The sequence below is a fragment of the Trachymyrmex septentrionalis genome, unplaced genomic scaffold (assembly GCF_001594115.1).
Source record: "Trachymyrmex septentrionalis isolate Tsep2-gDNA-1 unplaced genomic scaffold, Tsep1.0 scaffold62, whole genome shotgun sequence".
NCBI lineage: Eukaryota > Metazoa > Arthropoda > Insecta > Hymenoptera > Formicidae > Trachymyrmex > Trachymyrmex septentrionalis.
Window position 1 is genome coordinate 1,679,916 of NW_017305800.1, and position 21,545 is coordinate 1,701,460.

Below are 21,545 nucleotides of genomic sequence, written 5' to 3' on the forward strand. Positions count from 1 at the left end.
ACTTTTATTCTATTCTCTCCCCTCCACCCCTCCTACTCGTAAGATTAGTGTCATCTAGCGATGCACGACGAATTTAATCAGTCGAAAACATCGTGACCGACGAGCTCGAAGTTTCGCAGTGCCAGAGTGCCTCACGATAGCCCGAATGAATTAATGGAGGACAACGATGTGTTTCGATAGGATATGTGATCGGGAATTTATATTCGTCGCGTACGCGGAGTGAGTACGCGCATCCTTGTCTCCCATGTCCGTCATACAGGAGGAACGATAATTTTCGCAGGTAAACGGAGTTTTCGTTTACGCGAAAAGGGGTCGAGAACGAGGGGGGACTATCAGGGAGGAAACGCGAATTCGTCTTAGCTTGCCAACGTCGCTAATCGCTATTTCCGGGCAATCCTGGCCACCCAGCGGATGAGTAATTAGTTTAGCTTGACGTGGATCGACTCCGCGGGTCGTCGTAAGGAGATCGTTGACGCTGGTCAGAATATCGGAATACGAAGGCTACGTTCGTTAATCCATCGCGTAATCGCGCTGCCCTTCATCGAGATTCTTGTTGGGATTAATATGGGCGCTTTTGGGCTTAACCTACCTTAATAATGTAATATATATTTTTATTCTAATACTAATTATATAGCAATAGAACTGTGTTGTTAATCGAGATCGAAAGTGTTTCTACCTGTATTCTCGATCCTCCTGAACTACAAGAACTGTGACCTAAAAATTACATTATATACATATATATAATTATATATATATATGTATGTATGTATGTATGTGTGTGTGTATATATATATAATATACGCACATATGTGTTATATATTTTAAAGTATAAAAACTTCTTAATAAAAGTATAACGAAAAGTATAATAAAATATATTGAAAGGAAAGAATGAAAAAATGGAGGAAGTCAGATGATGATAACTATAATAAAACAATGCAAGTAATATTGGAGTTGCTGCTAACAAAAGATATTTCAATTTATCATCAAAACGATCATTATATATCAGTATATCAGTAAAGTGCTTTTATTTTCTTAAATATAATACTTTTATGTAAAAACTGTATTTATGTATGTTATAAAATATTAAAATATTAATAACTCATTTTAGAAACGTTGCAGACATTCAATCAAATGGGGAAAGTTAAGAAAAGACCAGAATTGCTGCACCGCAGCAAGTCGCGTAATATACTGCGTAATTTAATGCTAAGAGATTTTGGATTACATACAACGCATAAAACCAGCACGCGCGAATTAGAGCCGATAGCTGAGGCCAACTTTGTACTAAGAGATCACAAGGAATTGGTATGCATTTACATATACATACGTTACATATACATGATTAACTAATAGATCTTTTTTTTTTTTGAAGCTGAACTATTATGCATTTCTTTATATTTAAAGTGAAATAGATATAGGATATTTGACAAAAGTGAAAGTGAAAGTGCAATCTAATGCAGCAATGAAGAATAAAAACATAATACAAGTTCATATAATACAAGTTGTGTACTTGTATAGCTAAGTTCTGTTTATTTTGTCTATATCTCTAATTTATGAAGTACATATAGTACAGTAATAAATATTGTCTGATAATAAAAAATGGTCTTTTACAATAATTACTTTCGTTCTCCAACTTTATCAATTTCTAATGGTTAAATTAATAATGATATATTTATTATTACATATGTATATTATAGTGAGATATTAAGTATTACATGTTTATTTGCAGAAATGTGAATTACCTGGTGTTCCTAGAGCCACTTTCCTAATGGTTTTCAGTCCTGATGGGTAAGATACAATGAGCAAAATATAATTTGTTTTCTATTGTTATATCAGAAGATAATACTGATAATATTAAAGAAGGAAGTAATACGTAACATGTGTGTAATAGTTAGTTTTATTGTATAATATATAATGCAATGAAAGAAATTAGACGAAATTATCAAATTTCAGGACCATGGTAGCTTCTACGCATGGGAATCACAATGTTTATATCACAGAAATTACGACGGGAAAGAATATTAGAACCTTGTCCGGACATCCACGTACTCCCTGGTGCATAGCTTTTCACCCGTCCTCCAGTCAGATCTTAGCATCCGGCTGTCTAGGAGGTCAAGTTCGCGTGTGGGATTTAAGTGTGAGTATCGCGTTTGGAATTATATAATTTATTTCAGTATTAAATGATGCAGACAATGCATTTAATGACTCACAACGCAAATTTGTTCACGTAGGGTGGTAGCGAAATTTGGAATGCCGATAGTCATACCGTTATCGCTTCACTCGCGTTTCATCCCTTTGAAAGATTGTTAGTTATAGCCACATATAATGAAATTCACTTCTGGGACTGGAGTAAGTCTCAACCTTTTGCCGTAACTGCTACAAAGACTGACAAAGAAAAAGTGAGGTATGTTTAAAAAAAAGATTGCACTATAGATTATGATACAAGAGGAAAAAATATTATGAAAACTATTTTTTTAAACTTTTTTGTAAAAATTGCAGATATGTAGCTTTTGACAGTTTAGGAAGAAAATTAATCACGGGCATCGCGAATACGCCGCAAGTACAATCACAATGGGATCGGGCTCCCGTGGGACAGTTACTTAGAACTAGTTTGATGTGAGTAGAAGCAATGATGTAAATATTACGCGTAGAAATCCATTTTAGATACAGATATGTTTACTAATATCTGAATATTTTTCACAGCTTTAAATTTCCAATTTATTTTTAATTATTTTTCCAATCAAATAAAATTGAATGTCTCAATTTTTAATTGTATTTCTTTTCATCGACTTAATTTTGTTATTCATACTTTAATATATGTGTTAATATATTTTAAATAATTCTGTTTGTATTGTAACCAATCCCAAAAACATTAGGAATTTTAGGTATCAGCCACGAGAAAATTTCCCGGATATCGAACTTTCACCTTTTCATTTGTGGAATCATGGCTCTTTTTATGGAAGAGGATCGGCGGATGGTAATACTGCAGATAGAACTTCTCGGTATTTATTCCATACAATGCAAAATTCATCAAAATTCATTGGAGAGTTTGCGAAATTTGAATAGAAATTCTTTCAGTGCGTATCTGTTTATGCGCAGAGGCCACGAAATGTCCAGTTTCTCGCGATTCGCCAATCAACAATTTAGGAACAGTACTCGGCAAGAAGCGCGGTTTCAGCGGCGACGAAATTTATCTGAAGGTATAATATCTTCTACCGTAGCATTACAGATTCTGTGAGCTAATATAACTTCATTCAATACTTTTAACAATTGAAATTTGTCGTAATAGTTTTATACCTTACGATGTAGAACTGAATCAAACTAGAGAAGCTACATCTCCAAGCATTACGAGAAATCCATCTCGTCCGATTGGTAATCCAGGAAACACGGACAATGTTGATAATAGATCAGCGGATGACAGTAACGATGACGATTTGCCGAGCTCATTGAGGAGCCGCGATCGAGAATCTAGCACAATAAATGACTCTCATCCCAGGGATGAGTTGTATGAACGATTAAATAATGTGTGGGTTGGCGTAGACGAAAGATTGCGCGGGAGCAATTCTCAAGATCCGGAGAGGAGAATAAATTTATGCTACAGAGATCTTGTCGATCAGTACGTGACGCTCGTAAGACGTTATTTTGACGTTTCCAGAAATAGAGATACGGTGAGCTATATATCTACATTATTATTCGGAACTCTGTTAGAATTTTTTCTTTTATCAAATGTATATAAGAATATATTGATTTTCTTTGAAGATTGATCGTGGCACTGATCCTATGGATATGCCGGAAGCATCGTCCTCTAATTTCGAGGAATCTAGTAGTAGAAACGAATCAACGGCGACTGAATTATCTATACGAAGATTAAGGAATGAATTGAATTCCAGCGCGCGAGCGAACAACACAAATCTGGAGAGGTTGCAACGATGTCAACGATTATTGATGGAACGTTCCGAGCAAGAAGAGATCGGGACTACCCTTCAAAATTTGAGAGAGGCTTTGAATGCCGCCGCCGAAAATAATAGCTCATGCTTGGTGCGATTACAAAAATTGCGAGAGAGACTGCAGCGGCAGACCACAACTTTATTTGAGCATTCTAACAATCGTAACTCCCGCCTTCAGCTGCTTCGAAATGCTCTGAATGATGAGATTGAAGCACTCAATAATATGGAGGCACAGTTCACTAATACAAGTTCTAGAATCGAACGGTTGCGGGATGAATTCACGATGTACGGTATTCTGCCACGTACTCGGTTGCATATCGAAACCGATTCTTCGCAGATAAATTTTAATAATATCGAATGGAGAACTCTTACGTCAAATGATGGACAAATGCCCAGCACTAGTTCTATGCCATCAATGTTGTCTCCAAGATTACGCGATTTAGAATCCAATGTATTCCCTAGCACAAGTTACGTCGATGAGAATGAAGAGCGTGACACTTCATGGTCCAATGCCAACAATACTGAAAACGCTAGTACTTCTTCAAGAAATACTGGAAGAGCAACAAGAAGACGATTCAATGATTTGAACACGGAGGATGAACCGCCTAGGCAACGAAAGCGGAAATTAGGTCCTATTGAGTTTTCCGTACCGATGCCGTTATCTTACATTGGTAATATTTCTACTTGAGCAAAACTACATCTAAATAGAATAGAGAAATAAGATTAATGTTATTGATCCTAAATTTGTTATTCTAGAAGACAGCTCATCTTCGAGTGACGAAGGCTATTCGCGAGCATCAACATCCCGTAATAGCGCATCTAATTTTACAGTTTCAACTCACTCAGCGTTTCAGCCAAACGTACCCAAGTCCGTCGCGCAACGAGCGAGCAGCAGTTCACAAAATCAAGAAAGATCATCTAATTCTCCCAGATTAGATGAAACAGATAGGAATAATTTACTTGATAATTTAAATAACGAATCGAACGAAGATAATGGCCAGGATAACAGGACATCAAGGACCACGCGAAATGCGCAAGAAACAAGATCCCAAGAACTCAATCGCAGGCAAGGGTAAGTGTAATTTATTCAATCTTTTTTCATTTTAATTTTTACATTTTGTTCAAACTTTTTTTTATTATACATTTTATGTACATTTTTGAAGATGTCATATATTTGAAATTTTTAACATTTAGAAATTCACCCTTACTCAGGAGAGTGATAGATGTTTTGCAAATTCTTCGAAATTTGCACGCGGATAGGATGGAAAACAGTAATACTACTCAACAAGTATTATTAGACGACTCGGAGAATGGATATTGGCTGCTCGAAGAGAATAGTAACTCGGATTCAAATTTAGATGATACAAGTTCCAATACCAATTCGAACTCTCGTCGGTGGACTAGTCGATGGATACGATTGGATACTTCCAGCAGGAATACAGAATACCCTAACGATTCACCGAATGAGCAATCTCTATCGAGACCTTTTTCGGAGGATGTAGATCAAAATATCAATGATAGACACGGAGAGCAGAGGAACCAATTATCGCCCGTGTCTGCTAATCCTACTCGTTACGAACGACCGCCATTGTTTCCGTTTAGAAGTTTACGAGAAAATCAATCCCAAAGAATAGAACAAAATCAAACGCCTACTACCAGCAACTCTGACAGTACTCCACTTCAATCGCAGACAACTGATTCAAACGCAACACATACAACATTAGCAGGATTCGCGGAATTGACAAGAATGGTTAATGATCCTGTCGCAACGAGAATCGCCAGTGTAACTAGCCGCGAGGACAGATCGACGGTAAGCAACAGGCAACAACAACAACAGCAGCAGCAGCAGCAGCAGCAGCAGCAACAACAACAACAGAATCAGGATCAACGAAAAGCAGATGATCCGGATCTTGACTATGTTATAGATCCGATAATGCTCGGCGCTGATAATATAGATCCAAGAGAGAGTTCACTAGGAGTTCGGCAAGGAATTCAATTGCTCAGTCGTCACATCGACAACATGCACCGTTTGTGCCGGTAAGTTAACGATATGAATTAACGACGCCTCAGCGTATTGTAGAATTTTATGTAACGGTTATTATATAAATCACTTAAATATAATCTAAATTGTATTTTGAACATAATTTTATGAATAGTATAATTAACGAAGATGGAATTTTTTAGTTAAAGTTTTGATAGATTTAATATATGAGCATTGAAATAAAAAATGTAATTAAAAAAATTATATAATTAAATATAATATGAGATCATGTAAATTGTATATTTTATTATTGTTAAAGCAACATTAGAAGATGAGTTCCGTTCTTTTTATTGTTTCCTTTGATTTCTGTATCAATTAAAAGTAATAGGTAATTTTCTCAATTCATTAACAGAGCACGTTTGGAAATAGTTCAGCTGTGTCAAGTGCGCAAAATGTGGGAAGATCTGCAACGACAGATACGATCATTGCATGTGACGGTTCGTGTAGAGAGGCAGAACGACGATCAAACAGAGATACAACGAGACAACACTGCCAGCAATCCCGGTCCATCAACGTCGGCTGCGAGCTCGTCTAATGAATCGGCGAGGAATTTCAAGAAAGCCCTTTTGGAAAACTATCAGAGAGAAAGTAACGAGGGCGATCGTGGTACAAGATCCTACGATCAAAGTCAGCCATCGACGTCGAGCGGAGTGACTGGTCTCGAAAGAAATGACGAGGACGAGCCGACATCTAGCACTCGTAATATTGAAGAGAGTACGAATATTAGTCTCTCGAATCTGTTGCCAAGCGATGCCGAGCTACGGCGGATGCAGTGTCTCAAATTGAACGAGATGCTAGACGGCTTGTACGCGCGGCTGACCTCGCGCTGTCAGAATTGCGATTCACGTGTCACCGATACGCGGGCGATGAACGATCACACGTATTCCAGTTTGATGACCGATGACGACGTGCAATTGCCTAGTATGTCCAGTGTCGTATCGAATATCGGGGCTAACTCGAATCTGCCAGCGGTTACCGCAATAACGACAACCGAATCGGAACCGTTACCCAGCATCTCGAGTTTCGTCAACAGTCTCGATCGTGCTGGTCCCAGCAGATTGACCCAATCATTGGATACGAATATTGATTACTTCGCAACCGGTAACAATAACGATAATAATGTCGATAATAATATTAATTCTGATCCTCCTATGGCGTATCCAACGAATCAACCCGGGACTTCAGCTCGTACCACGGCTTTTACATCGTCACCTAAAACGTCTACCATTGACAGACTTAATAGACTACGTGATAGACATGAAAGGATATCTTTTCGGTATTTATGTATATGTATATATTTTTTTTAAAACAGTTTTATTTTAAAAATATTAAATAATTTTTACTTTTAACTAATAAAGATATAAAAACAAATTATTTCAGACTTATATTTAGATCACTTAAAAGTAACTTTCATTTGGAAAAATCTTTTCACGAATTTATCATTTGAAGAAATATCATTGCACATAATTTAGATAATTAAACACACTATATATTGTTTCTCTAAATCAATTGTAATTTTGTTTAAAATATTTCATTTTTCAGAAATCATTTAAATATGTCGCTAAGATATAGAATAAATAGATCTCTGAGGTCGCATCGTTTTATGCAACGCCTTAGGTCTCTGTCCGCCAATAATCCGTTTCGTCATTGCGAGCATATGAGAAGACCGTGGTACTTACGCAGAAACGGTTCTCAGAATAATGGCAATGGCAACAGTAGTAACGACGGTTTAGATGTAGACATAGATATCCGGGATAGAACGCGAGGTTCAAATACGTCTGAATATCTGCAAAAGATGATCCTACGGCTGGAGTTGCTGGTTCGACAACAGAGGGCCTTGGCTCGAAACAGTAGCAGAAGGTTGAATGGTAATAATCGCCAATCCGAAACAAGCAGAGACAACGATAATCGGGAAATGGAAGAGATTCGTGAAGCTACAAGATTGAGAGCTAGGTAGGAAGAACGATATCGTGCCACATATATTAATATTAAAATATAATGATATTAAATATCGAGCAAGTATACATATATCATGTTCAAAAACTGTTGTGTGTTATAATAGCGGGTATATTCCAATTAATATTATTTCAGACAAGTTCTCGGTTTGATGGTACGATCTTTAATCCAATTCTTCGAAGTAACGAGATCAGGAAACGGTTCCCAAAGCAATGTTCTCTATGAGCAAATGTATAGTAAGTTAGTTTACTGTTTATTATGTAGATTAATAAAATGTAATATAATTTGAAAGATAATATATATATATATATCCCCTATACGAAAAAAATAAACCCAAAATGTAAAAGATAAAACTTTTATATAAAGTTTCATTTTCACACACACACACACACACACACAAGATTATTAATTTTGAAAACTGAAAAGTTAACGTCGTTTTTGAGAGTATAAAGTAAAAAATATCTGAAATTTTCAAATTTAATTTTATCACACGTAAAATTGTGAAATAATTCTGTTTTCTTTCACATTCTCTAGATTCTGCACTTCTTGGATCATTGATTTATATCAATTTATATTTTTTTCCTCAGAACTGTATGTATTGTTACATCTGGCACTTGAGCTAACAGATTTATTGCTGGCACAGCTAGTAATAACAAGGCGAGAGTTGGAATCTAGTCAATATGGACCTTTTCCTTCCGATTTATCAATTAACAATCAAAACAGGAGCGACACGCGCAATAGTAATAGTGTTGACAATAGTCTGCAGACGGAAAGTCCGCATCGTGCTAGCGATAACGTACCAAGACGAAACGCAGATAGAGAAAGGTTACCGAGAAACCGCACTGAAATGCCAAGTGCGGAAGAGCTCCTTTCATGGAATAACATACGTTACCGCGTTATGGCGCGACGATTAAGACGGCTATCTTGCCACCGACGAGCAATTCAAATAATTAATGGCTTTTCCGGAAATCAAGCTAACAATCCAGCAGCAGCTGGATCTAGCGATAACGGCGATGACAACAATTATGACGATAATACGCAAAATGAAGATAATCGACAGTCAAATTCTGAAAACGCTTTGTCGGCGGAAGTGCAGAGTATTGTGGAAAGAATTCAAAGCAGCAGTTCAATCGACAACGATGACCGTAGCGAGACCAGGGTAGGAGTTGAGAATCGTACGATGGGCGCTGCAAATGAGTCGCGAAATTCAAATGAGAACTATCGGCGGAGTTACAGAAACGCTACGGTATCTGAGCCGGCGGTCAGACGCATCAACGAGTCAAGAGATCAGCAGGAGACCGATTCTACTACGCATTCCAACGAGAGCTGGAGAAATTGCCTTGTTTACACTTCATCAGGAGATGAACAAAGCGCCAGATCATCGCAACAGCGACCTCGTTGGACTCGTCAATATGCACGGGGTGCGTGCACGTCATTGCTCGAGCGTCCTTTACACTTGCACAGATATGGCAACTCCGACTCAAATAACAATCGTAGATACCCTCAAAATAGAGAGGGCACGTCTCTTCGACGAGAATTTAACGTTCCCGAGCTACAGGTAAACAACGTGCCCGTGAATGACCTAGATAATCTGTCTAGTAATCCACGAAGAAGGCAAAATACGCCGCCGACTCCGCCGCATACGCCTCCGCCGTATTTGATTAATAATATTCTCCATAATACTGATAACAGAAATAACGATCGGACAAACGAGTCCACAGATCAGCCAGGACCAAGTTGGGCTGGACAATCATCAAATAATAATAGAACTCGGGTATAGTACAAATTTTGAAACATTTGCGATTTTAAACCCAAGCGTTACCTGATAAGTAATTATAATTCCTATTCTATTATAATTCCTAGTCTATTTTTGATAACTTAATTTTTATAAAAATTTATAATCCACAAATAATTTTTGACATTAATTTATGAATTGTTATTTTGTCGGTTTTTTGATAAATGATAGATACGATTCTCGCTTCTTTGCAAACTAAATAAGCTTTTTAATCATTATTAACTTTTGTATCAGGTATTGACTCCAACGTTCTTAACGTTGTGGCGCAATCGGGTTGGTCCCACTTGGATACCTCGCTATACTGAATTCGTCAATAATTCAGGATTAGTGCATAATGTACGAATTGGAAGTGCTGCTAATTCCGGTAATGGTGGTAGCGGTGGTGATGACGGTGGAGGAGGAGGAAGAAGTGGAGGAAGAAGTGCAGGAGGAGGAGGAGGAGCAGGAGCAGGAGGAGGAGCAGGAGCAGGAGGAGGAGCAGGAGGTGGAGGAGGAGGAGGCGGAGGAGCAGGAGGAGGAGGAGGCGGAGGAGCAGGAGGAGGAGGAGGAGAGGATCCAGGAAATGATGAAAACGATTATTATTGGGACTTTGGTATATATATTTTTCTAAGTTTGCAGATGTATGTATCACAATATAGAATGATCTCTTATTGGTGATATATTCCAAAAGAAAGCAATACTAACAAAAAATTGATTAATTTGAACAGTATGTCAAAGTATAAACAAAAATATAATATTTAGTTTATAAAAAAATACAAATTTATTATCTTACTTTATGAATAAGATTAATGATAATTGTTTAACAATCTCAAATGCTTCCTATTGTTTTTGAAATGTTGAATTTTTATTTTGATAACGTTAAATTAGTGCAAATTATGCAAATTTCAAAATGAAGTTACATTAGTAACGTTGTGACTTTTAAAATCGATTTTCTCAAAATAAAATCTCGTACGTTATATTCATGCATCATATATTATATATATATTAATAACCGATCACTCTTTATATAATATTGTTCAAAGACTGAACTTATTTTACATATACATGTATATGTAATTCGTGTGAAGATATAAAAATCAAATAATTTCTTTAGAACATATACCTATGGGTATACCATTCAACCCAGCGTTCGAAATTCAGACTTATCGTGTACAAGCATGGGACTTCTCCAATGGTGACATACCTGATATTACAGACTGTTAGTAAAAAAATGTTAAATATAAATTTATCATATAATTATACGCTTTTTCTGCATATGTTGTTTATATACCAATATAATTTTTCAGCTGAGAAAAACGTTGTGGTGCGTGAATGTAAGATTCATAACGATGCTAGTATTGATATATCTACAGATGGAAAATTACTAGCGACGCTTTTACAATCGGGTCGTATTAATGTTACGACCACGTTAGGTAAGCAAGGAATGCGTATTGATCCCCATTAGCAATGAAATATATACACGCGCACGTGTGTGTGTGTGTGTGTGTGTGCGCGCGCGCGCGCGCGTATGTGTGTATGTATAAACTTAAAATAATAAGGATTCTTTCTCAACGCACGTGTATTTAACGCTTTTTTTTATCTTGAAGGGATAATTTCTTATTTTTGTATCGCATCTTTTTCACACGAATAATCTTGCAAGAAGATATTTTTAAACGATAACTTCTTCACAAGGGATAGCGTTATATTAAAACAGTATAATAAATACTACGAACGTATCACTTTTCTTCGCGCATTGTTGTGTCATTTTTTCATTACTTATACAGGAAACAAAGTAATTCGGTTATATTAAATTATCGAAGGGTTAAAGCTAAAGGTACGGCTTGCTGTTTTGTTTTAGGTATTTACAGCCTACAGTGGGAAACGCTAGGAGAAAAAATTCATTCGACCAATATCGATCAAACGGTGGTGTCTGTCTCGATATCGCCCACACAACAACATCTCTTGGTAGGTTTGGCACGCAGAATTCATGTACCTGCCAGGCCTTTTCCAATGGCTTTGATTTACAAGCTGATGGAGAAGCAATCAGACGACGAGAAGAATGTTTCGTCGACAGATCCGACCATGGAATTGTACGATTCCTTCGACGAGATGCTCGATGATAACGTTTCTACGAGTAGTATTCCGAGACGAAATAATGTTACAGCCAACACTTCTAGACCGCACATCCAAAACTGGCGGATTCGGGAGAGAAACGAGTTTGATATGGATATCAAACGTCACAGGGAAAGTATGGTGCTTATTCGGGAGTTGTTTCAAAACTGCCGGGAGGTCTCCAGTTACCTCAGTCTAAATTGCATTAGATGGGCGCCGCAGCCGGGCCAAGGGATGGTTTATGCAACAAACACTGGACAATTAAATATCCTGCAGTGATTCTACGCCCGTAGTAGACGAAGATGGAAGTAAACATTTTCTTCGTATTATAATGCTTACAATGAATGTGTCATACACGTAAGACGTAATACAGTATCGCGGTTTGCCCCCTAAATGAATTTTTTTTTCATAGATTGTAAGGAAGAATATGCCAACATACGCCGTGCGGTAATAAGTTTTTATCGCGATTGATTATCAATTTCGGCAGTGTATGACAGTGATAAATAGCCTGCTACGGACTAAATTTGTATTTTTATTCTTTTCAATATTGTGCTATCATTTTTTTATGTTTCGCAGAGAAGCGTAAAATGAATTCGCAAAGAAATGTAAAATGTATAGATATAAAATAATATATGTTCTATCAATTATTTACTATTGTATAGTTTATGTAGTTTTTATATTCCTATAATTTAAAAAGTACTCTCTTCGCATAGTTTTTATTAGACTGAATTTGTACTGATATGACTGTCATTTTTTAGGGAAGCTTCCGTTATATAATATATATATATACATATATATATATATGTATATATATATATATACACACACATATATATGTATAATATGAAAATGTGGGGAATTGGGTCGTTATATAATATTAATATGTATTTACGATCGAATGGACGTTAATGCCATCAAATAAATCATTCAGAACGTACTTCCCACTTTTATTATCTTAATCATAAGGAATAGAGAAATTTGCCGTGCCATCTCTTTGCAATACTGTCATTTGGTGGATTTTTATATATTTGTTGATATACTTTGTTAACTGGAAAGAGATAATTATAAATCTAATTTTTTGAGACGAGATAATAGGTTTCGTTTTACTTTTGTATTACGAGATAAAATTGTTTATTAAAATTTCATGTATATTCGTTTTATACATCTATACATATATGTTAAAAGTTTTGGCATAGGATATAATATACAAATGCAAATATACATATTGGTTAAATAAATTATTTCAGGCACAATTTTATTTTTGTAAGAAATATTGCGTGTCTTTTAGAAATTTGGCGCTTTTCGGAAAGATGAGAATGGCTCCGCTTGTGTATACAGTCATCGGGTTTCGGTACAACTATTGTATACATAGTTGAATAACATTGTATTTCTGTGTATAATCATTATCAATAATAATTTCTTTGCAAAAAAAATCATACGTTTTATATATCTTATCATACGCACACACCGCTTTCTATGCTTCTAATCGCGCAAATAAGAATAAGATACAACATTAAAAGGGAAACTATGATGAAAAGGTAAACAACTTATGTTTTACGTTTCCAAGGAATGCCATTTCGATAATTATGTGAAAGCGCTATGTGTTCAAGCGGAAGCATCCATTTTTTTTATATCGGGCAAGTGTAGGAAAAAAAAGACTTCTAATTATCTGACTTTTGTAAGTAAACGTGAAAGATGCGATAGAGTATAAATTTCATAGTCTTAATATTTGTCTCTGTAATCGGATAATAAAATTTACAATGAAAATAGATACAGCCATATGTTTTATGCAGATATTTATATATATATATATATATATATATATGTACAAAACGATATAATGTATTGGTATATCTATTTATCACAAATTCATATTATAAAAGCATCGGTCTCATAATATGTTAAACGTAATATTTATTACGTGGAGTTAAAGTACTGTAGGAGAATCTGTACAGACGCTAGGATGGAAGACTTAAAGGCAACCCTCTACGAAACATCACCTTCAAGCGCAAATGTTATTTTTTCCAGTGCTCGGGTAACTACTAACAAAGTGGTACGGTTTATGATACATACATTTACGAATCTTACATGAATTCGGCAATTTATTTACAGGACGCAATAAGACTCGAAGATTGTCTTTATAATGAATATCTATTTATAAAAATAGCGCGTGAAAATTCTATAAAGATCTAGTTTTTGTCAGAAAATTAGAATGTAATAAAAATGAAACCGCAGTTCAGTACATCTTCAGTATTCTTTTCATGTGTGTGTGTGTGTGTGTGTGTGTGTGTGTGTGTGTGTGTGTGTGTGTGTGTTATATGCAACTGTCTATTATAATTTTAACATTATAATTTTAACAACATTTTGGCATCGCATGGTGTAATTGCTCTGTAAAGTTGTATAAACACTTCCGCAGCATACATAGCGTGTATGTATGTAGTTAATATAGTAATGCAATAAAAATATATTTTTATTTGTCGGACAGGCAAAATGAAAAATTATAATGTGGACAGAAATTGCAAATATGTTACATTACACTCATCATCCAGCATATACTATACAATACGTTAAAAGCTGACAAACGCACATTACTTTGTTTCCTTCCACGTACATTGGACTTTACAGCTGTTCTTCTATTATAAATTCGATCGTTACACTCTGACTTTCATGTAATAAAATGTAAAAATAATAATAAATCGTAATTATTCTTCCTCCGTCAACGGCATTCTGAAAATCTAACGGAACTTCAGATTACACTTTAATTCTTATAGATGTAACCAGTCATACAATATATAAGACTATCTTATATTTAAAGTTCTAATCGATAGGTACAAAATATTAAATTATATCGTACATAAGTCAATTAGTAGCACGTATAATACACGATTATATTAATAGTACATTAATGGTATTTTAATTTCACCTTGTCATATAGTAAAATGTGAATATGATACAACTTCTAAGTTCTTTTTTTTCCTTAGTAATCATATTCCTGGATGATCTTTGGAAGATTTAATTGCAAGCTTTATGAAATGAATACTTTACATAGCTGTGAGATTTAAATACTTTGTAGCAATTTTATGGCCATAAAAATGTGATCTTTGTGATTTCGTAATAAGATTGATAAATTTACTCAATATATTCTCTGTAAAGTATCTAAAAGTAATGCGTATTGCATTATAAAAAGAATGTGAATTTGATATCGAATTAACTTTCTTTCCAATAATCGTGATAGAATAGACTGATTAAAATGAATTCTATTATTAATAATGTGAATAACCTTGCACCAGATTGAGTAGTTTTTTTATAAGAGAGAAAAGATGCAATCCTAATATCATTATTCTTATCCTTATCTCGCGCATTATCTAAAGTTATAAATCCATAGAAGTAGCGCCATATAAAAGCAATTATTCAGACTCTAATTGATCGTGCTCTTCATTCTTAATAAGCTATAAAGGCTGATTTGCTAATATTTACGCTATTATAATAATATTTATTGTAAATGGTGTTCTTGCTATGTACTATTATTCAAATTACATAAATTATCTATATCAAATCCGATATATTGAATTAAGCGTCAAAAATTTTTTTTATAAATTGCTACGCTGTACATTTGTTGATTAAAAAATTCTAATAATAGGAATAATAGTAATAATAGTAATAATTTTAATTCAATAAAAACCAATGAACGGTTTTTCTACTAATATTACAGAAATGTATCAAAAGAAAGTACATTATAAATATTATAAGCTCGTTCTTTATTGAAGAACTTTCTAATAGCTGGTGCAATAAATTGAAATGAAACAAACTATATTTGTTTAATTTTAACTTATTGCAGTGGCGTGCACTAGTTCAGAGAGATCATCGATAAAGAACAGATCTCGTATATAAAAAAAGCATGATTTATTTTCTAAATCCTGAATAATTTTTCTCTCATAATAATTCTTCGATATACATAACATTAAAAAAAGAGGCAAATCAAAGAAATATATTAATATATTTAAAAATAATTTAGACATATATATCAAGGTGACATGCATTACAACTTTGATTTGTAAATTTCGGATTGGATTATCTCAATAAATTACGTAGCGTTACTAACAAATATCGATTTTTAATTTGAAGCATGTATAGATTTTCGTTTTTTAGAATGTTATTAGTAAATCAGCCATAACTTTGATTCTTATTAAATTCAGTCAATATATAAAATGCTTTGGATAATGAATAGTTGACTAATATATATCACAAGTTATTTTCTCCCGTAAGGACAGTACAGACAATGCTACGACTAAAAACTTTTTCTTTCTCACCCTTTGTTTCAATACGCCTTGCATTCTCGTATGCTTTGTTACATCCACATTATAAGGTCCCGGACAGTAGAATCTTTGCACACAATCAACAGAAATATATTGATATTTATTGACAAATTAATAAGATTAATATTTATAGTTTTTCATAATTAATAGTGTAACAAAATTAATAGAAGTGATTAGAAATTATATCTCTCTCTCTAGAAAAAAGGTCAATATAAAATTTTTCGGATTTATGATTTTTTAATACATACAACAAAAACAATGTAAATTATATATTATTGGAAATTATAATGAATTGTGAAACGTCTAAATTTTTAAGTATAATATTTATAACGATTAGGTTTAAGATTGTTATTGCAAAACCATACTTGCAATGGAAATTCTTCCATTATAGTACATTTTAGCCGTACATACGGTATACATACGGTATACATATTTTTACATCTAGTAGACAATAAAAAACAGTTTGCCAAGAGATGTATATAATACATCAAATATTCCACAATAATTAAACAGAAGTGTAACACAAATGTTTGGTTAGAATCCAAACAATCTCTTTCAAAAATCATTAAAATCGATCGGTAACAATGATATCTTTACAAAATTTCACATACCTCCATTTAAAATCGGAGCAGTAACCTTGCGTCTGTGTTTACATTCGTTTATACCCATACATATGTTTAGGATAAAATAGCAATGCTACGTCTAGGTCCGCCTATGCATACATTGTCTAAACTGGACCACTTTTTAATACCGGTACGTAGAGCTTCGGCTGTGACCTTATCTTCGTAAACTCTAGACATAGCTTCCAACTTCTGCGCCTTTTCTTTACTAAGTGGTTCGCTAGGGAATGTTAATTCGTTCGCTTCCGCGAGTGTACGAAGATCGAAATAATATTTGGCATACACACTCGAAGGAACATTTATGTTAAATTGCAGCATCTCCAGAAACTGTCTCTCTAATTCATTCCTTATTAAAAAAATTACAATAATTATTTTTCACAAAATATCAAATACAATAATTTAAACGTAACTGAAAATAGACTTACATATCTTCCACCGTGATGTCTTTTAGTATTTGACAGTAATCTACATTCCACACCGCCTGATCGTCCCAAACTTTGGACGCCAATAAAATAGCTCCCAGTACTATACGTTTCCAGTTGGCTGGTGTTATGTCTATTTCTGCATAAGTAAGTAGGCGTTCAAGATAAACCAACGTTATGATGGCACATTCAGCAGTAAGCTGAGCGGCATTAAACAGAGTCCTTATAAATTTATATATCTGCTTGTGCTCTGGATTATGTTTGTCGTAATCCTCTGAAACACCATCCCTCTAAAAAATAGATTTACTCAAGCATTGCCTCATAATTCTGCACAGGGAAATCTTAAGACTTCTTTCTGTCCAATCATGTTGACTTTAAATGAGTAAGTATACGAAAATATAAAGATAGAAACATATAGAAACAATAGAAATAGATCACTGGTCTAGGGAGACAGTTAATATATTAGGTGTTTTACAGCAAGACACACAGATACACAGTGTAACACAATGACATTTATCCTTGTTGCTTGCTAATGTTAATCTAATATTTTATATATCGTAGGATAAAACTTTTCAAGCCTGTTGATTGGTTGTTTGATTATAGAACAGAGAGGTTTTTAAGTCTTTCCTATGGCTATAATAACTTGCTTAAAAAGTTTATCATACAACACATGAATATATCAGCATTAAACAAAGATGAAATGATCATTGTGTTATGTCTGTATCTTTTGCTAGAAAGCATCAATAATCCCTTGACAACTTCTTGTACAATTTGACATATTACCGTTAATGGATGCAGTTTCTCATCAAATATATCAATCTGTCGCTGCGAAGTTCTATTCTTAATATGGTAATAAACGGCTAAGGCAACGCATTTGACGGTATTTTTCAAGTTAGGTTGTGAAACCGTGCTGTCATCTAAATATATTGTACTGCAGCTGCTACTCTTCTTCAAAGGCCTTGTATCTGCTATTTGATGTTGACTCTTCTTCCTCACCATGCCATCTAAAAAAAGGAAGACCAGGAATGATCATATCAAATATGTATCATAAGCCAAACCTTTCCTGCTAATCTCCAAGATATACTCACTTTCAATAGCTTGCTTGGAACGCTCCATGAAGATAGTTCCTGCACATGGGTGCAACGACGGATCAGAGTCACAATCCTCCGGCTCGCGTTCACTGATATGTTGCAAATTATTAACGCTAATCCCACCCTCTGGCAGGTGTTCCTCCAGGTTGCGCGTGGTGCTCTCAGGCCCCACCTCCTTGCGTCCGACCTGTGGACTGGAGTAAACGCAACAGCTATTCTTGTTCCCCATATTCCCATGTAAATTCTAACCGGTGCCAGGTGCTCCTGTGCTTCCCGCCTGTCGCACTTGGCGCGCGCGGTCGCGCTCGCAGTCTCAGTTTGCACGCGGGGAGAAACGTGGGCGACGTGAATCGGAGCCGCGATGCGCGGAAGCAGTATGACGTTCTGGCTTGACGTTATGTAGGTAGATAGACAGGTAGATAAATAGGTAACACCTCACATTTCGTTGTGCGATAAACGATCAGCTGATAGGGCAGTTCGTGCGACTGGTGACGCGACTCCCTCGTCCACGGCTCGTCTGGCTCATGTCGGCGACGCTCGCCAAAAAAAGGAGCTCGCGCGAAGGGGACCTCCTCGCGTCTCGTTTCTCTGCCAAGAGGAGGGCTCCCTCTTTCGCTCCCTCTCTTTCTCTTTTCTTTCCCTCTCACTCTCTCTCCCTCTCTCTCTCTCTCTCTCTTTTTTCTCTTTGGGGAGGACCGTCGTTCGTCAGAGAACGAGGTGGCAACGCCTCGATGCCGCGTTCACGCCGGCCGACCTTACTTTCGGTTCTACGATCGCACCTGAGCTACGCGATCGGCCGTGGACGCGATTCGCAACGCGATTCATTGTCGCCGCACGGCAATCCCATCCTCGTTGCGCGTCTATCCGGCTCGCACTCCGAGTACCCCGTACCCACCCGTACCCCGCGAACGCGCTCCACGAACTGCAGGACGAACCATGGTAGAAGGGAAGACGAGCCGAACCCCGAACATGCGCGCCTCACCGTTCCCCGTTCAGCCTGCACCGCGGTCGCGCAAACGTATGCATTATTAATCGGCATCAATTGCTAAGGAAAATTTCTAGTTATATGTTACAATTATTATTATATTTCTATTATTATATTTTTGATTATTCGTTGTCCCTACCTAATCTGTGATCATTTTATTTTTATTTATTATTAATACCATGATTTTTTTCTGTTCCTTTTAAAGTATATAGATTGAAACATGGGAATCGATTATGGTGGAATATATCTTGAAATGAGATGAAAATGATAAAAAAGTAAGCAAACTCACTCGAATATTAATTTCATTATCCAGTGAATTTGCTTACCTTTGTAATTTTTATTTCGTTTCAAGACACACAATCGACCTTATGATGTAAGAACAAGGCGTTCTCAACTTCTCATATGGATGCACATGCGGCCGCCAATCAAAAACTATTTATTATGAATGCTCCGCTGTTACCAGCTGTTTTCACTAGAGTTCCTATATCACGGACCTCTAGCAAACACTTCAGAGTAAACACCGAAACACCACTCTCGTTACGCCTGTCACTCATGGACAACGTCGCGATCGCTAAAATGGCGAGATAGTGTGTTGACATTGGCTCGAGTTCTCGTCGAACCCAGGTGTAGGGAGACCTTAAATCCGTCAGTCAGTGATCGCTCGAGAATCGTGCTCGCGGAAAACAATGCACTCGGTTAGCTTCAGTTTGCCAAGTTCTACGGACGTGAGTGACGTCCCGACGTTAATTAAGCGAGACCCGGACTGTAGAACAGTCGATGTTGGCGAGTCGTATGGCGAGACCGAGGGTCTACGTATCCTCGATGAATTCCGCAAATTGTATGAGACCCGCATCGAAAAGATCGATCAGGAATGTATCGGTGATTCCGACCGAGTCTCTGTAAGAAGTAGCTTTGTTATCAGTTTGCATTTATTGCCAATTCTGTTTGTACTTTTTATATATACTTTTTAAGTTCTTTTGATTGCCGCTTAGTAATTATTTTTTTATTTGTGTTTGAAACAGTTTATCAAAAAATTCCTTTGCAGATGAAGTTACAAGTGATGAGCGATTGGATCAAAGATTTAGGAGAGCAAAATACGATGTTAGTGCATACAGTGGAAGATTTGGAGCAGGCTGCGTGTAGTAGAGTTAAGTTACTAGAGGAGAAACTAAAACAATCGTCGCAAATAGTCGTGGATAATTTAACAAGATCTGATCATTCGGAAAAGGCAAGAGAGATCACCTAATTTTGTTTAGTAATCTCATCGTGAAATCAAGACATATTATCTCTATGTTATAGGCTTTGAATACTCTTTCAAATCGCGTCAATAAGCTAGAAAAGGACGAAGAGTATTTACAACAAAAAATAGAGTATCTACAAAGTGACATTAGGGGATTATTAGAGGTGATTCGTCGTGCACGTCAGCAAAACGTTTGGAGCCTTGAGGGTATCAAGTTCTTTGAAATTCAACCTGAGGATATTCTAGTTCCAGAGTAAGTTAATCATGTTATCAATTAATCCTCTGTGGTCCAGCCAGAGATTTGAAGATCAAATTTTAAATTTTGAATTATTCTATCTCAAATTTGAACACATACAAAAAAATTTAGGATCATATTGTAAAATTGTATTTTTGAATGTTGAAAGGATGTATTACAATTTTTTTAGATTTTTAGAATTCAAAAACTCTTTTAAAAAATACGATAAAGTACTAGTGATCTTGGATTAGGAAAGTAGTGAAAAAACGTTGGACCATGTGGAGGGTTAACATATGATATTTTACATTATATCTTGCATTGTAAAGTATTTAATGATAAAATTTTTTATACTGTTTCAGCTGTATCTGCAATCAGGTAAATATGTGTGTAAATGCTGCCAGAAAGCTCCGATTTGTTTTAGACATAGAGCATGACAAATTTCAGAGATTAAATTGTCTGTTAAACAAAAGCATGTAATACTGTACCATGTATTCACAATACAAGCCGAAAAGTTCTTCTTAGTTCCCTACACCTTTATTAAATTGAATTATTATCATATACACATACACATATATGCATATATTCGTGTTGAATAAATTACCAGTAGCCCCATTTGCTGAAGTATTATATTTTCGAGAAATCTTAATTATTATTATTTTAGTATTACATTTAATTATACATATTTTCAAATTAGGAGCAGACAGATACTGATCATATAAAATCCTTGAATCTGCAAATAGAACAACTTCAGGAAAATGATAAAAAAAAGATTAGGTAAGATATGCAAATTTTATATATATATATATATA

The 21,545-nt window shown here is 35.6% G+C and overlaps 3 protein-coding genes across 9 annotated transcripts in view; 2 read left to right on the forward strand and 1 right to left on the reverse strand.

The window, feature by feature from the left end:
* Positions 1 to 96: 96 nt before the first annotated feature.
* LOC108752929 lies at positions 97 to 12,419 on the forward strand. 6 transcript variants are annotated; one of them, XM_018494161.1, is made up of 20 exons: positions 97 to 280; positions 1,109 to 1,302; positions 1,727 to 1,785; positions 1,951 to 2,134; positions 2,229 to 2,401; positions 2,497 to 2,613; positions 2,874 to 2,999; positions 3,076 to 3,197; positions 3,307 to 3,665; positions 3,757 to 4,615; positions 4,701 to 5,016; positions 5,139 to 5,981; positions 6,338 to 7,261; positions 7,528 to 7,938; positions 8,077 to 8,177; positions 8,529 to 9,715; positions 9,971 to 10,328; positions 10,830 to 10,934; positions 11,023 to 11,148; positions 11,574 to 12,419. In XM_018494161.1, the coding sequence occupies exons 2-20, from the start codon at positions 1,132 to 1,134 to the stop codon at positions 12,104 to 12,106; spliced, it is 7,074 nt and encodes a 2,357-aa protein (XP_018349663.1). In that variant the 5' UTR covers positions 97 to 280; positions 1,109 to 1,131; the 3' UTR covers positions 12,107 to 12,419. The 6 variants fall into 6 exon arrangements, with proteins under 6 accessions (XP_018349663.1, XP_018349667.1, XP_018349668.1 ...); XM_018494165.1 differs by having other exon boundaries at positions 5,157 to 5,981; XM_018494166.1 differs by having other exon boundaries at positions 3,097 to 3,197.
* A 1,699-nt stretch (positions 12,420 to 14,118) lies between these two features.
* Positions 14,119 to 19,275, reverse strand: LOC108752970 (cyclin-Y). 2 transcript variants are annotated; one of them, XM_018494243.1, is made up of 6 exons: positions 18,274 to 19,275; positions 17,969 to 18,189; positions 17,189 to 17,475; positions 16,755 to 17,109; positions 16,138 to 16,210; positions 14,119 to 14,562 (listed from the first exon to the last, which is right to left on the reverse strand). In XM_018494243.1, the coding sequence occupies exons 1-4, from the start codon at positions 18,503 to 18,505 to the stop codon at positions 16,821 to 16,823; spliced, it is 1,029 nt and encodes a 342-aa protein (XP_018349745.1). In that variant the 5' UTR covers positions 18,506 to 19,275; the 3' UTR covers positions 14,119 to 14,562; positions 16,138 to 16,210; positions 16,755 to 16,820. The 2 variants fall into 2 exon arrangements, with proteins under 2 accessions (XP_018349745.1, XP_018349744.1); XM_018494242.1 differs by lacking the exon at positions 14,119 to 14,562 and having other exon boundaries at positions 16,044 to 16,210.
* A 406-nt stretch (positions 19,276 to 19,681) lies between these two features.
* Positions 19,682 to 21,545, forward strand: part of LOC108752722 (uncharacterized protein PFB0765w-like) — a 13,241-nt gene continuing 11,377 nt past the window's right edge. Inside the window, exons 1-5 of the mRNA XM_018493755.1 lie at positions 19,682 to 20,160; positions 20,307 to 20,489; positions 20,561 to 20,754; positions 21,096 to 21,111; positions 21,431 to 21,510. Of these exons, the coding sequence (XP_018349257.1) occupies positions 19,948 to 20,160; positions 20,307 to 20,489; positions 20,561 to 20,754; positions 21,096 to 21,111; positions 21,431 to 21,510 (686 nt within the window). The 5' untranslated portion in view covers positions 19,682 to 19,947. The remainder of the gene's footprint in view (positions 20,161 to 20,306; positions 20,490 to 20,560; positions 20,755 to 21,095; positions 21,112 to 21,430; positions 21,511 to 21,545) is intronic.